Source organism: Rhineura floridana, chromosome 16 (assembly GCF_030035675.1).
Source record: "Rhineura floridana isolate rRhiFlo1 chromosome 16, rRhiFlo1.hap2, whole genome shotgun sequence".
NCBI classification, from domain to species: Eukaryota; Metazoa; Chordata; class Lepidosauria; order Squamata; family Rhineuridae; genus Rhineura; species Rhineura floridana.
The window spans coordinates 14,875,205-14,892,807 of record NC_084495.1 but is presented as its reverse complement, the minus strand read 5'-3'; the positions used below and the strand labels follow the sequence as shown (position 1 = coordinate 14,892,807).

Here is a 17,603-nt window from a genome sequence, read left to right as displayed (position 1 = left end):
GTGTGGACTGGATTGCATCTCTTGTCATGTAGTGGTGTAACAAAGTGCAAGACAATGCAGATCCACATGCGCTATTAGGCATATTGTGAAAATTCTGGGGAATTAACTTACACTTCTTATCCAGATATGTATATAGGGATATAACAATAGGTTTTTTCTTTTAAAAGTGTTAAGATATCATGACATTGATACATTTATCATTAATAAATAAATAGAATGTTCTGCAACATCATGTTTTGACATTATGTGAGTGACCCTAAGACTCATGTGCCTCCTTCTGCCCTTTCCACTTAGGTTCCACTTAGGGATGTGCTTGAATATCACAAAATTTGAAATGGACACTGGATTTCCTATTTATTCACCTTTTTTTCTTGTCCTTGTGGATAGGGTTTTTTTTTCCTAGCAGTTTTCAGCGGCTAAAGCAGATTTTCTTTTTTTTAAAAAATCATCTTAAAATATTAATATTAATATTGATATTGATACTTTCCTTAAAATATTGATAAATGTAAATGTACTGCCTTCAAGTCGGATCTGACTTAGGGTGACCCTATGAACAGGGTTTCCATGAGGCTGAGAGGCAGTGACTGACCCAAGGTCACCCAGTGAGCTTCATGGCTATGTGGGGATTCGAACCCTGGACTTCCAGGTCACAGTCCAACACCTTAACCACTACACCACACTGGCTCTAAAATATTGATATTTCCCTGAAAATATCAATATTAATATTTATATTTTGAGGAAAATATCAATATTTTTGTGGGAAACAAATTGAATTGGTATTTACTGCAAATAGCAAACACTGATCCCTTATGATGCAGTACCGGCAGGAAGTTTGACGGAGCGAAGATCAAACCGGCACTGAAATGCAAATCCCAACCCTTGTTCCACTGAATAAGTCTGCATGAGTTCCCTTTCCCTCTTTCTCACTGCTAGAATAAAAGAATAAACACTTCTCTGTGTGTTTTAAACATTGCTATGACATCTGAACTCAGGTAACTATAGTTTGTTTAAACTGGTTTGAGAAGAAGCCAGGATCTGAAAACATAGTTCGATCCTGGTGTCATGGGCCCCAAGGAGAACCTTTGACAAGATTGGGAGGATGAAGAAGGGGTTACAGTTATCACAGAAAGGGTTGGAGAAATCACAGGAGAAATGTTTCCAGAAATCTCTGGCAGTTCTGAATCTGATGCGTCAAACGGTACCCATACCCCCCCATGTCTATAACAGACAGAAGGGAATTCCCACTGGCACCCAGTCCAGACCTAGCTGTTGAACAGATAAAACTTAATTAGCAGCCTGGAGTCTTCCTGGAGTCTTCCAGAAAAGTGAAAGCAGTATATCAGAGTCAGAGATTACACTGTCACCAAGGTCATGTAGATTTGAAAAGAGATAGAGACAGCTTCAGAAAATGCTCTCCGCTCCTAGAAGACACCTTCACCTTGAACAAAACCTGGAAAGTACTAAAGTATGTTCAGACAAGTAATGTGCTCATCCATCTCTTTGATATTTAAGATGAGTGCACATGATTAGGGCACATGACAACAGTCTGTTTGTATCCTGAAATATGCCTAGCCTGTTTATGAGAGATGCCTACCCTGCTTCTGATATATATCTAGTCTGCTCCTGTTCTGTATCTTGAATCATGCTGAGAATGACTGATGCTGTGTCCTATATTGACTCCTGGAATAAAGCTTTGTGTAAAACCCAGTCACTGAGTCCTGTGTCTGCTTCTCTGGTAAGAAGCCAGGACACATGGCTTGTTTTCTTCGTAACAAACATCAGTTCCCAGAGTTTGGCCATCATGGGAAACTATGGTTTGTTAAAAAGTGAAACGGGAAGCTTTCAATCTCTTCTTTTGTCGCAGAACAGAGATGGGGGAAGTGTAAGAGCCCGGTGCTCATGTATCCTCATTCACCATGCGTTTCCCATTATGGTCTGAATTGCCCAATGAGTGGATGACAAAGGCTTACAACAAGTCAATATATCAGAAAACCAATATTTAATACCAAATCCTTAGTTATTAAGCTACTCTTCCTTTTCTGTTTTATAGTAGCTTTTATTTATTTAGTAAATGTGCATCCTGTTCTGCTGTTTTGAGTCATTAATTTTATTGGCGTTTTAATGAATATTTTATATTGTTTTATGCAAACTGCTTAGAGGATTTTGCTGATTAAACTGTATATACATCTTGCTAAATAGATAAATATAGAGGTTCATGCAAACTTTATTTTTAGCTCATAGACTTAGTGGTGGCTGATGGCTCCATGTCAGTGAGGCAGTGGAATCTGCTCCACTTTTTAGTCTGAGCTTTCAAGAACCTGTCCAAGGCGCTCAGCTGCACTACTGACATGGAACCACTAGTCACCACTACACAGACCTGTTCGTAGGTTTATATCTACCTGGTCTCCAGCGGTATGTTACTATTTAGGACCCAACTGTTATGGAGATGCACTGTGTCCTGTGTACTTGTTGGAGGGGGTGGAGCAGCTGGGCTAGGTTGGCTGCGGGTTGTCATTGATCTTCCTTGGAGAGAGTCGGCCGTTGAAAGTGGCTTCCTGCTGCAGGTGCACGTGTGGGGCGGAGGCGGAGGTGGTGGGAGAGGCCTGAACGTGAACTGATTGCAAGGGCTTCCCGGCATTTCTAAATGTGGAGAGAAATGAAAAGGGAGAAATAAAAACAAAGAGGAGGACAGGTTATGATTTTCAGCAAAAGCAGACGAGTCAGAGTTTTCATGCCTAACAGGATTACAAGATTTGTCAGAGAGAATGTTCCGATCAATCTGTCTCAAAAATGTAATTGTAACTTATGAGTTCATATAAAGCATGCATGCAAAATGGAAAACATCCACCAATTTGAATCTATATGCAGCCAAGATAAAATAAGTGAAGTGACTTACGGAATTTGTCGTAGGTTCTTTGTTGCTGTTATTTTTTGGCATAAAGACAAATCAATCATAGGTTGAAAGCATGTTCCAGCTCAGATACCACTTGATTTCATCCACTGCAAATCTCATTTAGAAAAGCAGTGATGAAAGGAACTATAATATTGCAGGGAAAATCAAAGCAGGAAAAACCATCCAGTTCTATCACGTGGTCTTCCAATATAAACTCCTCTAGTAACTAGTGGCATGTTCCACAGAATAAGGTTAACAGTTACAAAACTGTGTAGATGTAATTATATTATCTAGCAAGGATTCTCATGAAAGAATCTACAGCCAAAAGAATGGGAGAGGGAAGGAGATAATATGCAAAGGAAATGGGTACCAGGATAGGAGGCTTTTGTCCTATTTTTTGTGTGAATCCCATTGTGAAATTATGAATATTAATGCATATTGTTAATATAATCAAGGCTCAGTAGATTAGTTTAACATGAAGGACCAGTAGGATTCTTCCACATCTACCCAAAAAGGGAAATAAAAATCTCCTTTAAGACACAAATATGAAACCTAAAGTCAGAAGCTACTAACAGGGCTGGCCCCAGGCCCACAACGCTGTAGCCCAATCCCCCCCCATACAGGCAGTGTAAGGCTAATAAGCCCACCAGCGCATCCCACCTGCCTCTCCCATTCCTGAGAATGACATGCTTGCTGCGTGCGCATGCTTGCCATCAACCAAGAAGGCGGTGGGGCATCAACCCCTTAGGGAAGGCCCCACTGCCATCTTGGTTGATGGCAGGCAGGCATGCACGCACAACACACACATTATTCACAGGGATGGGAGAGGTAGGTGGGGCATGTATACAGGCTTATTGAAGCCCACACTCACTGTATTGGGGGGGCTGACAGCTCCATCTCTCTATGATCTGCAGCAGGGTCAGCAGCTGACCATGCTGTGGATCAGAACAGGAGCACTACCCTCTCACCTTAAGGAGGGACCCTTCAGAGGCCCCTCTAGTTCTCAGGGGCCTCAGCCAGGGCCTGACCTGGCCACCCTCTGGTGCTGGCCCTGGCTACTAAAGTTCATGGACTGATTTGTTTATCTACTGTTAGAATGTCCCATGATTCCCCCACTCATTATATACCTTGGCCTTTCTCAGTTTATCACTAATTCTTCATGTACTTTATGATTTACCTATAATCATGCAGATAACAGAAGGGGCTGTGGTGAAATAGTAGAACATGTGCTGTGCATGCAGAAGGGCTTAGGGTTTAATCCCTAGCATCTCCAGGGGAAGGTAGGACTAGAAAAAGGACCTCTGTCTAAAGCCATAGAATGCCTCTGCCAGACAATGTAGACCACTGGCCTTCAACCTTGGGTCCTCAGATGTTGATGAACTACACCTCCCATCATCCCTGACCAGTGATCATGCTGTCTGAGGATGATGGGAGTTGTTTTCCAACAACATCTGGGGATCCAAGGTTGGAGACCAGTAGTGTAAACAATACTGAGCTAGATGGATCAATGGTCTGACTCAGTAGAAGTCAACTTTCTATGTTTCCATGGGAGCTGCTAGTACGTTTTCTGCTGCACTTCAGCACCACTGGATGGCCAGATTAGGTATTGCAGTTACTCAAGGTCAGGTGAAATGAATGTATAAAGAAGGTCTGCTTCATCTTAGGCCACATTCACACCAGACATTTATTCCACTATTATTCCACTTTCATTATACTTTAAACAGTCATGGCTTCCCCAAAGAATCATGGGAAGGATAGTTTGTGAAGGGTGCTGACAGTTGTCAGGAGGTCTCTATTTCCCTCACAGAGCTACAATTGCCAAAGTTTTCTGGGAAGAGGAAATGGCTGTTAAACCACTCTGACAAACTGCAGCTCTGTGAGGAAAACAGGGGTCTCCTAACAACTCTCAGCACCCTTCACAGACTAGCCTTTCCATGATTCTTTGGAGGAAGCCATGGCTGTTTAAAGTAGAATGAATGTGGAATAAATGTCTGGTGTGAATGTAGCCTTACTACCCTGACTGCTTCCCAGCTCAACTATCAGCTTGTCTACAGACCAAAGGCCCAGCCAGTGAGGAAATTATGGTAGGTGGGTGTGAGGCGTCCTTCCCTGGCTCTCCCTGTCAGGTTCCTACCTGCTCGTGGTTACTGCCTGTCACTAGGCACCACCAGGGACTCCACCAGTCCGGACTGCTCTCTCTTATGGTTTCTCTCCCCGCTCTAGCACAGATCTCAACAGATCCCCCTGCTAGGCAACCACCAGTAACGTCCCAATACTAGTATTCCCAGAGACTCTGAATACTGGTATTGTTATTCTCTTCACCGCTGCCACCATTTGTTACAGTTCCCCTTCAGCCTTGGTCATTACCTTACCCTCCCTTCTGGTCTGTGAAACCCCAGCCAAGGATCAGGCCTTTGGTAAACCAAATTAAGTATTTATTACAGATAACAAAGCTAACAAGATTAACAAGATTTCTTCTTAAGGCACATAAGCATATGGTTTTACTCAATACTAATCCGAACTCCACCTCCCTCCTGGCAAACAACTCTCTAAACCCCACCAAGCAACCCACTCAGTTCTCTTCTCCCCCCCCAGATTCCACTCTCACTCTTCCTTTTATACATTCAGCCATTTTAAACACTCAGCCAATCATCTCGCATTCTACTGCCCATTCACTCCCCCTCTTTCACTCCACTTACCATGTATCTTCTAAACAACCAACACTTACCATATATACATTAATATAGGAACATCACAGTGGGAAATACTGGCCTAGTGTACAGATTGGTTCATGCACATGATGAATCACAGTCCAGCACTATCAAAAATAGTGTAAGCCTTATGCCTGCTGATAGAGAGCCCGTTGTATTGGTGAAACAGTAATAATAATAAAAAACAATTGCAAGCCAAGGTGAGTAAGGTTGTAGAATGTCTGCTGCAGTTGAATTGTTGGTGTTGTTTATTTATATTTATTAGTCACTTCCCTCATAAATGTGACCCAAAGTGACTTACAATGATAAAACATTAAAATCAATTGCAATAAGCCAACAATAACAATAACAACAACAATAATATCAATACCCTAACATCACATCAGTACAGATAAAAGACAGGTCTAAAAAATCCTATCACAGAGGCTACCAAGAGCTGAAGACACTAACTGAAGGTGAAAGGCCTGGCTTAAGGGAAGGTTTTTTGCCTGATGCCTAAAATACACAATGGTGCAAAGTGTGCCTCCTTGGGGACAGCATCCCACAAGCGGAGAACCACCACTGAGAAGGCCCAATCTTGTGCCACGACCCTCTGCACCTCCTTTGAAGGGAGCACACAGAGAAGGGCCTCAAGATGAAGAATGCAGGATCTGGGTCGGTTCAAGTGGGAAGCATCAGTCCTGGACATACTGGGGTCCTGAACCACATAAAGCTTTATGTCAAAACCAACACTTTGAATGTTATTGGTGACTTGCGAGACTCATGTAAATATCACCAAATCCAGTTATTATTTACTGTCATTAACGTGTAACACCATTTACAAAAACAGATGCTGCCCGGTGTAATTCTATCTTACCACCATGTATGGAGAAGACTTCAACCCCAAGCATGTTGGAAACATTCACCCAACAATCACTACCTATCTATGGCAGGACAGAAGTCATATTGTCATAACTTTAGGAAGCAGCTCTCCCCTTCCCAAATTAGATTCCATTTTCAGTTTACCCATTTCAATTACATATCAAAATATATGGTGGTATAGTGCGTGCTTTGCATGCAGAAGGTTGCAGGTTCAATCCCTGGTATCTCCAGGAATTGAAATATCCCTCTTTCCAAACCTGCTAAGCTATTGACATTTCAGTTAAATGTTGAGTCTATGATTTGTATCACTGGTTAGCTTGATTCCCTGTCTCATTGGGCTGCAAATTCAAATGCTGATTAGAGAACCAAAATTAACATTTGTGCATTGGGCAGAAACTGGCTGGGTAAGTGCTAACATTGACTGGATCCCCACATTAACAACATATACAATATTAAAAATATTAACCAACAAATCCCTCCTCCATGGCCAAAAAGCCCAACATATTGTATCTCCCTTTGCTCCCAAGCTCATATATATGAATCTTCCAGCATGGCATTTTATTGATGCCATTAAATATATATACGTCTTTATAAATTTAAAGAAAATATAAAAAGAAGAGGAAGAAAGTTAACTCTAATTAAAATGCATCTTAAAAATAAAAATCCCTCCAAACAATCAAAGAAGGTGCACTGTGTCTGTGTGTCTCTGTAAATACATGCATCACTTTTGTACATACGTGTATACTATAAAAACCTCTGTCTTTATCTTCAGCAAAGACGGCGGCTGTATGCAGACGTTACAATACACTATGGCTTACTTTGACAGAAATAAGACTAGACTTTCCCATTCCCTCTCTTCCTCCGATTTGGCTGGCTTTTGCTTTTGCTTCAGATTTCAGTGAACCACAGTTTAACATTGCAGATGATCCCTAAAATAGGGTTAATTTTAACTATGGTTTGTTGAAATAAACAAGCTTCATAAGCCACAGCCTGAAGTTTGCTTGTTTCAAACAAACAGTAGTTAAGATGAACCACAGTATGTCAGGTTTGGATGACACAAGAAGGTGAAGTTCATCAAAGATGGAAGTGAGAGCTTCCAAACTCTTGCAGCAGAGGAGGGGGTGGAAAGAATGCAAGAACCTTTGAAATGCATGTACTGTATGAGACACTAGGTTTGTTCCCCTCACATTAAACTAATGGTTTATTGTGACATCAAATAAAGCCATCATTTAAAACAAGAATGGGAAACCAATGGCCTTCCAGATGTTGTGAGACTCCAACTCTCATCAACCTCAGACCACACAGCTAAGGGTCAGGGATGATGGGTGTTATAGTCAAACAACATCTGCAGAGCTACACGCTTCCCATCCCTGATTTAGAATATTGCTTGAATGCATTACTCTCTCTCAGGTGTAATTAACAGAGGCCTTTCCCCACATATTCATTCTTAACTATGTCGGTGAAAATACAAATAGGAGCATCAAGGTTTGCTATGTAATAACATAACAAAATCATTTACTTATAAATTCAATAAATTCACACAAGACACCCATTAAATGTTGCTTTTCAATTTTTACTAGCAAATGGCCTCTGTTCAATTCCATTTTGCATAAATTAGGAGATGAGGAGACATCTCAGCAGATCATAACTTAATTTGCATGGGCTTTTAAAACACAAGCAGATAGTGGGTAGAAGGGAAGATAATCATGTTTTTATTTGAATAAATGCTACCGAAAATTTTCTCCTTTTTCTACAATATATAAAAGTTGGTTTGTAAACAAAAAGAACACCAGCGCAAAATGCAATTTAATTCTCATTGTGAAAGTCTAATAAAATGTTAGGGAATCCCAGAGGTTAAACCTTGGCTTCCAGCAATTAACTCTTTCAAATTCTGTGGTGAGATGAAATCTGCAAAGGCCTCAACCTCATACAAAGAGATCCTTTGGCTCCTGTTCAAAAGTGACACTGCTGTCCACCCCCCTCCCCCACTAAAATGATGCCGTTGAGGAGGGTGGTAAGCCAAGGCATTTTTGAAGGAATTGTTATTGGGTGCCCATTTTTTCAGTTAAATGGCTTGTACATGCAAACCTCTCTATCATGTATAAGTCCTAACATATGGATTGTGGAGAAAGTGATTCAAACAAAACAAAACAAAACAGGAGTGAATATGGCATTGCAAATGCATTTACATAAGTTATTAGCCTAGCAAAGGCCTTACTAGCCTAAATTTAATTAATTAATTAATTAATTTTAATTAATACATGAATTAAAATGTAAATTAAAAATGTTGCTTATGATCCACTTTCCGCTATAGCAGAATTCTTAATGAAAAAAAGAACAAAGATACAGAGAACCAGATATTAGTGTACAGGGAGAGAGATTTTGTTAAGTAGTTTTTCAGAAAGACTGCTGGTTTGTAAGAACCCTAAGAATTATTGTGTAATGTGTTCCTATGTTCTACTGTTTGTATTCAATGTCACTAAAATTTTCATACTTCTAGCCCAGCCTTTCCAAACTAGTGGGCCACCAGATGTTGTTGGACCACAACTCCCATCAGCCTCAGCCAGCATTGCCAATGGTCAGGAAAGATGGGAATTGTGGTCCAACAACATCTGGTGGCCCACTAGTTGGGAAAGGCTGCCCTAGCCAGTGTTTCAGTGGCTTCTAATCCGAATTTGTGCTCTTGGTTCATTGATTAGGTTTTGTGTCCATTTGTGTCCACTGGATGCCCAAAAGCTAGGACTGGGTGTCTATTGGGACACACAACTACTACTTAAAATGTTTTGTGGCAGGTTGTGTTGCTGTTGGTGCCATGGGAGGTCACAAAGAAAAATGCATGGTTGCATTCGTGTGTGTGTGTGTGTGTGTGTGTTGGTGGCATTGTGTCGAGGGCCTCCTGAAGTGTAGCACTGGTCCTGTGTCCAGGCTCCTGATTCCTGCCTTGCTTTGCCTGCTTTGACTAGGTGTTACTGAATTGACTGGCATTGAACTTCCTTGACAATGCTTGACTGAATTTGACTGGACTTTAAGCAGCCTGCCTTGACCTGCCCAGAAGACACTAGGCTTGGCTGTGCCCATTTCCCTTGTGAGCCTCAGATCTCTGCAGAACAGAATAATACCCAATATTATGGTAACTTGCATACCCTCAAATTTTTCCAGATGAGAACAGCGATAAATCTTACTGCACCCCTATTTTCATACCTAAGATCACAGCTTGGGCCCATACCACCACCATGAAAAAAGGGATGGTTCTGGAGGCTCTTCTGTTACAAGGGCAATTTGAGAAACAAGCTCAATCAAGAACAATGTGTTTAAAAATACTAGGCATTGTATCTAATTCAATATCATACAAAATTGTCACAGTTACAAAAGCATAAAGGGAGCTCTCAGGGAAACATACTTTTGTCATATAAAGCTAGACAAGAAAATATTTCTAACGAGGGCACATCTATTAAAAAGAATTCTCAAGGTGCTGTAATTATTATTCATTTCTAGAATTGTTTCACCGTGAAGCTTTATGATGCTATGGGGATTTAATGTTTATGTATTGCAATGGTTGTGTTGACTATTAAAAAGCAATTTGGCTGACATTTTAGGTCTTTTGTTGCCAGTTTTAATTGGATTGTTCATCAAGCATCAACTCCCTCGTTAACTACAAAAACGACAGGCCAACATCAGTTTATAGTAATGTCTGTTTAATGATTTTATCTTGTCAAAATGCCAACTCCAAAGGAATATATGTATGCTTTGTTTCATATCTAGATCTATAATGAGATAATTGAAAACCAATAGAATCATGCAGTTTGAAGGAACCAAGAAGGTCCTCAGGTCCGACTCCCACCCTTCCAGCTCAGTGGAGGATCTATAATGCCTCCAGTGTGGTTACAGAACTCCTGTACAAGTTTCACAGATGTCTTCTAGTCTTCCCTCTATGTGTTGGAGAGGTTGTGGTAATAGGGGTATGTACCATTATTTATGATGTGAGTGCCACTAGTTGAAGGATCTTAACCTAAGATACAAACAGAAAGTTCTCATACGCTAAAGGAACCATTGCAACCTACACTACGTTTATCTTTATTATCCTTGTTTGAAAACATAAATGCGGGCATTGAAGCCAAGGAACTTTTAAACTTATTGACTTCTGCAAGATTCTCGATTGCACAAAAACAGAAACACTGGAAGACTTGGGCATTTTGCTGTGGTATGAAAACATATGGAACATTGCTATAGCAATAGGAAAAGATAACAAACAATTATAAGGTTATACAAGGCAAAGAGTACCCACAGGCCTTTTACACAATTTGGTGGAATTTTATGTCACACATCAACACTAACCATCTACAACATCGATTCTCAACAGTCTCTATGGAAATATAGGTCCATATATCCATTTTGTTGAATTCATTCTCATATTTTTCCTGTCTGTCATTGTAGTGTACTGTATGACATATGACATTGCTTTCCTAGAACTGTTATATTATTATTATTTAGTTGTATTATCTAATTAGTTGGTTTTATATGATGAAAGTTAATAAAATATTGTTGTGGGCACCCCAATCTCCGAGCTGCATGAGACTTCCAGGGGTTCCAGCACATACCCAGAGTTCAGTTTCCTTGGAATGATGGGTCAGAGGAGACTGTCTTAAGGATATATGGTTTTATTTACTCATATATACAACCTGAGCCTAAGATGCAGGGGCTCCCGAAAGCCATAGCTTGTGGTTCAGCACACAGAACAGTCAAGCCTGTGTCTTTCCAGCTCTCAGCTTCACAGACTCTCACACAAAATCCACCTCCTGCCCCAACCAGGTGAGGAGAGAGGGCTATCTTAGTTCCTAGAGCAACACATCTTCTCTTGGCCAAGTCTTTAGACATGTAAATTGGGTACTTGACAGAACCATTAATATAACAAAGAAACTGGCTTGAGCAGTATAGCAGGTTTATCTGCTATGACTTCATCTCTACAGATTCAAAATCACAGACTGGAAGGGTACTCAAAGACATCATCCAAACAACCCCCCCAACAGCAACTGCAGTTAGGAAGCTTCTCCTCATGTTTAGTTGAAATCTGCTTCCCTGCAATTTCCTCCCATTGGTTCCAGTCTTCTTCTTTAGAACAACAGAGAATATGTCTATTCCACTGTCTATATGACAGCCCTTCAAATATTTATAGACTGTTCCCATGTCTTTCCTTAACCCTTTTCCCTCCAGGTCTAAACATACCCAGATCCAGGTAAGCCTAGTGGCTCCAATGTCAGTCGGGCAGTGAATCTGCTCTTGGTTTTAGCCCAAACTTTCAAGGAGCTGTTCAAGCTGATATGAAGAGGAAGAAGAAGAAGAAGAAGAAGAAGATTTATCTGGAAAACAAAGAGCTTTCTTCCTATGGAGACCTATAAAAATCCCTAATACTTCAGGCATGCTGTAAAAATGGCATTCAGACTGACATTTAGCCACCTGGGCTACTGTAAAAAGTTAACAGGCTTTTAACACTTTTTTACTTCTTTCTTTTTAAAAAACAAAACCTTCTGAATGTTTTTTACTTTTTTAAAAGATACATCCAAAAGTAATCAGACCCCTGACCAGTGCTCTCATATTACTGAATTACAAATGCTACATTGTAATTTTTTCCTGTATATTTTATTTTGAAACACTGTAAATCAAAATCAATTACTGTAAAGTGACATTGGATTTATGTTGGGAAATGTTTGTAAGAAACATAAAAAACTGAAACATTGCTTGCGTAAGTAGTCAACACCCACACATTAATATTTGGTAGAGCCATCTTTTGCTGCAATAATAGTTTTAATTTTGGGGGGGTAGGTACATACCAGCTTTGCAAACAGTGTCGGGGGGATTTTGGCCTATTCTTCTTGGCAGATTCGCTCCAGGTCTTTCAGGTTGGTTGGATGTCACTTGTGGACTGCAATTTTCAAAGAGTGCCACAGATTCTGAATGGAATGAGATCAGGACTTTGACTGGGCCACTGTAGGACATTAACCTTTCTGTTCTTGAGCCACTCCAATGTTGCTTTGGCCTTGTGCTTGGGATCAGTGTCCTGCTGAAAAGTGAATTTCCTCCCAAGATTCAGCTTTTTAGTGGACTGAAACAGGTTCTCTTGCAGAATTTCCCTGTATTTTGCTCCATCCCTTCTTCCTTCAATTTTAACAAGATGCCCAGTCCCTGCTGATGAGAAGCATCCCCACCACCATACTTCACTGTAGGGATGGAGTGTCTTGAGGCATGGGCAGTGTTAGGTTTGTGCCACACATTGCACTTTGAGTTTTGGCCAAAAACCTCTATCTTGGTGTCATCTGACCACAAAACCTTTTCCCACATCGCAGCTGGGGCACACTCATGCTTTCTGGCAAACTCCACACGTGCTTTCAGATGGTACTTTTTGTGTAACAGTTTCTTTCTTGCTCTTTACTGAGTATTTATTTTGATGTTTTTGCAGGGTTACATGACAATGAGCAATGAGCCTGACTAGTTTGCATGGTGTTTATACATCTTCCCATTAATCATTCATTCATTCCACTTTTCTCAGTGCATTCTCCTTTCACTTTCCTAACTGCAAAAAGGTAGGTTTTTTTTTTTTAAGTGGATTTGTTGTGCTAGGGCAACAGAGTGCTTTAATGTATTTTAAGTGTGCAAGCTTTCTCAAAATATCGACAGTATTTAGAGGTTACAATTAGAGAAGAGTTGTTCCTGTGTAAATGAGAAAATGATGCATCCTTTTTTCTTTTTCCTGGAGAGCCAGAGCACACCACCTTCTTCCAGCTGTCACTTGTCACACATTTTGGCTTGTACTCTGGTTTTTACTCTCTTAAAGAACCAATGAGCCAGTTATACTTTATGAATTATTTTTATGTGACACAGTGTTTCACAATATAATGTGAACGTATCTTGAAAGAACTAATTGAAAATTGATAAAACTTCTAAGATGAAGTCTTTTCCTGTATTATTTATCAGGAAATCAATTTTAATGATTTTCATTCCCTGCCTATAAACCACATCTCTGAGATGCCCTGTTCTTCACTTGAGGCTACGGTCTAGTCACTCAGGAAATATCAACTGGATAAGGATTTTCTCTTCTTCTGTGAAGGGTTTTTGTTTAATAGATCGTCATCAACAGTGAAATATAAATTCAAACAGACATTGTCTTCACTAGTGATTTTTTTCCCTGTTATCAAAAAGAAAAATTAATGTTTTTACAGTACTCTGTATAGTTCTTGATATTTAGCTTTGGTTATTTTATCTTTTTTTGTGTGTAAGATACACAGCTGATGTACAAGATAATCCCTTGAAACGGAATGCAAGTGAACAGATTTTGTCCAATACATAAAAGGTGATGGGGCAAATAGTAAATAGCTTCAGTAAATTAACATTGTGAGCTAACGTTTTCAATATATATTTATGCAGTTGCTTGTAGTATGCATCTACAAAATAAATGTGATATACTGTGTTTGCAGAGAATCCAGACAGTTCCATGAGAATGGACTTGGCATGTATAACTGTCAGAGCCCAGAGGCAATGGGGTAGTCCAAACAGGCTGGTAGTTGGCTTCTGTAAAGGGCAAACAAGGATCTGAAGGGCCAGAAGTAAATGGCATGGACTAAGAGAAGCCTTGGTTCCAGAACAGGCAGACAAGGGTGGCAGACAGGAGAAGTGACCAGTACCTGTTTTCTCATAGGAGTTGCTAAGACTAAGGCGCAAAGAACTAGGACAATTATTGTATGTAAGGTGAACAGGGTCCCTATTAGTTCCTTAGCTCATCTGACTCCATCTGGACTTTCTGACCACAGTTTTCCTTGTAACCACTATACACAGTCTGTATATTAATGCACAGAGCATGGGAAACAAGCAGGACAAACTTGAACTCTTAATACAGAAAGGTAATTATGACTTGATAGGTATAACTGAAACATGATTAGATGACTCCCATGACGAATACAGCAATTGAAGGATATAACTTGTTCAAAAAGAACAGAAGGAAGAAAAAGGGAGGTGGAGTCACACTATATGTTGCTCCACCAAGAGGATCTGGATTAAAATTAATGGGGTAAGTAATAAAAGGAATGTGGTGCTTGGAGTCTACTACCGACCACCCAATCAAGGAGAAGACGAGGATGTAACTTTTGAAAAGCAAATTGCGAATGTTTCAAGGATGCATGAAATGGGGGACTTCAATTATCCCAATTATCTGTTGGGAGACAAATTCTGCCAAATACGGCCCCTCCAAGCAATTCCTGACTTGTGTTGGAGATAACTTTCTCCTACAGAAAGTGGAAGAAGCAACCAAAGGCAGTTACGGGAACTCTGGGGGAAAGTGACCACACCATACTTGAATTCTTGATTTTAACAAAAGCAAAAGCTGAGAGTAGCCATATGTGCACCCTGGACTTCAGGAAACCTGATTTTAATAAACTAAGAACAATTGTAAATATGGTTCCATGGCAAGCGACACTAATGAGAAAAGGAGTCCAAGATAGGTGGGAGTTTCTAAAAAAGGAAATTCTAAATTTTGGAAGCCGCCATGAGTTCCAGTTTTGGAAAAATGGCGGCATATAAATAAAGATAATAATAATAATAATAATAGTAATAATAATAGTAATAATAATAATAAAGCACAATGGCAAGCAATTCCAACAAGGAAAATAGGGGGAAAGCAGCAGAAGAAGCCAATGTGGCTTCACAAAAAGCTTAGAGATGACCTGAAAACAAAAAAGGACACATACAGGAAGTGGAAAGAAGACCAGGCCACAAAGGAAGAGTACAGGCAGGTATCACGGAATTGCAGGGATGGTATCAGGAAAGCTAAAGCTGAGAATGAGTTGAGGCTAGCAAGGGATGCTAAAAGCAACAAAAAAGTTTTTTTCAGGTATGTCCATAGTAGAAGACAGAGAAAAGAAATGGTGGCACAGCTACTCAATGAGGATGGCAAAATGATAACAGATGACAAAGAAAAGGCAGAAGTGCTCAATTCCTACTTTGGCTCAGTCTTCTCCCAAAAAATGTCTATGATCCTCCTGGATAATATGAGGTAGAAGGGTCAGGATTGGAGCTTGAGATTGATAGACAAATGGTCAAGGAATACCTAATCACTTTGAATGAGTTCAAATTGGCAGGGCTGATAAACTGCATCCTAGAGTATTGAAGGAACTGGCTGAAGAACTCTCAGAACCGCTGTCTATTATATCTGCGGAATCATGGAGGACTGGTGAAGTGCTGGAGGACTGGAGCAGAGCTAATGTTGTCTCTATCTTCAAAAAGGACAAAAAGGAGGAACCGGGGAACTAAATACCAGTCAGCCTAACATTAATCCCTGGAAAAAATCTGGAGCAGATTATAAAGCAGTCAATCTGTAAGCACCTTGAAAACAATGCAGTGATTACTAGGAGCCAACATGGATGTATGAAGAACAAATCCTGCCAAACTAAACTTATCTCATTTTCTGATCGGATAACCTCCCTTGTAGACCATGGGAATGCTGTGGACATAATATATCTTGACTGCAGCGAAGCTTTTGACAAAGTGACCCATGATATTCTGAATAGCAAACTAGCTAAATGTGGGCTGCATGGAACAACTATCAGATGGATCCACAGCTGGCTCCAGAATCATACTCAAAGAGCTCTTATCAATGGTTCCTTCTCAAACTGGGCAGAGGTAATGAGTGGGGTACCACAGTGCTCAGTCCTGGGCCCAGTGTTCTTCAACATTTTTATTAACGACTTGGATGAGGATGTACAGAGCATGCTTATCAAATTTGCAGATGACACAGAATTGGGGGGCACAGCTAATACCGTGGAAGACAAACAAAATTGAAAGGGACCTTGATAGGCTGGAGCATTGGGCTGAAAACAACAGAATGAAATTCAACAGGGATAAATGTAAAGTTCTACACTTAGGAAAAGGAAACCAAATGCACAGTTATAAGATGGAGGATACTGGGCTCAACAATATGACATGTGAGAAGAAGCTTGGAATTGACGTTGTTCACAAGCTGAATATGAGCCAACAGTGTGATGTGGCTGCAAAAAAGGCAAATGCTGTATTAGGCTGCATTAACAGAAGTATAGTTTCCAAATCACATGAAGTAGTAGTTCCCCTCTATTCAGCACTGGTTAGGCCTTATCTTGAGCACTGTGTCCAGTTCTGGTCTCCGCACTTCAAGAAGAATGCAGACAAACTGGAACAGGTTCAGAGGAGGCCAATAAGGATGATCAGGGGACTGGAAACAAAGCCCTTTGAGGAGAGACTGAAAGAACTGGGCATGTTTAGCCTGGAGAAGAGAAGACTGAGGGGAGATATGATAGCACTCTTCAAGTACATGAAAGATTGTCACCCACAGGAGGGTTGGGGGTCTCTTCTCGATTGTCCCAGAGTGCAGCACAAGGAATAATGGGCTCAAGTTGCAGGAAGCCAGATTTTGACTGAACATCAGGAAAAACTTCCTAACCAAGTATCTGTCTGTCTATCTGTCTGTCTGTCTATCTGTCTGTCTGTCTATCTGTCTGTCTGTCTATCTGTCTATCTGTCTGTCTATCTATCTATCTATCTATCTATCTATCTATCTATCTATCTATCTATCTATCTATCTATCTATCTATCTATCTATCTGTCTGTCTGTCTGTCTGTCTGTCTGTCTGTCTGTCTGTCTGTCTGTCTGTCTGTCTGTCTGTCTGTCTGTCTGTCTGTCTGTCTGTCTGTCTGTCTGTCTGTCTGTCTGTCTGTCTGTCTGTCTGTCTGTCTGTCTATCTATCTATCTATCTATCTATCTATTTTGTGCCTGTTTATATTGAAACTTCAATGAACACATTAAGATAGCCATTGCAAATACTTTTTCAGCTACAAAATATTCACATTCATGCTCCCCTGGTATAGCATTCAGAATCTGATTGAGACTACAAATAAAGTTTTATGAGACATGAATCACACAGGGTTTGAATACCCTATATACCAGTGTAGCTATATTTCTTATGGAAGGCTACAGTACTTAATCACATTTTCCTCTAGAAATTTGGGGTATGTAAGCACATTTTATCCCTCAGAGGAAATAACTTTATCTGGAAATATTTCAATCTAAAATCATAAAAGTAGAAAATGCACCATTTAAACCACGATATAAATAGTGAAGT

General features: G+C 40.3%; 1 protein-coding gene across 7 annotated transcripts in view; it reads right to left on the bottom strand.

The window, feature by feature from the left end:
* Positions 1-17,603, bottom strand: part of TENM1 (teneurin transmembrane protein 1) — an 897,331-nt gene that overhangs the window by 240,147 nt on the left and 639,581 nt on the right. For all 7 annotated transcript variants that reach the window (XM_061598133.1, XM_061598132.1, XM_061598131.1 and 4 more), the window contains one exon: positions 2,400-2,640. In XM_061598133.1, coding sequence (XP_061454117.1) covers positions 2,400-2,640 — 241 coding nt within the window. The remainder of the gene's footprint in view (positions 1-2,399; positions 2,641-17,603) is intronic.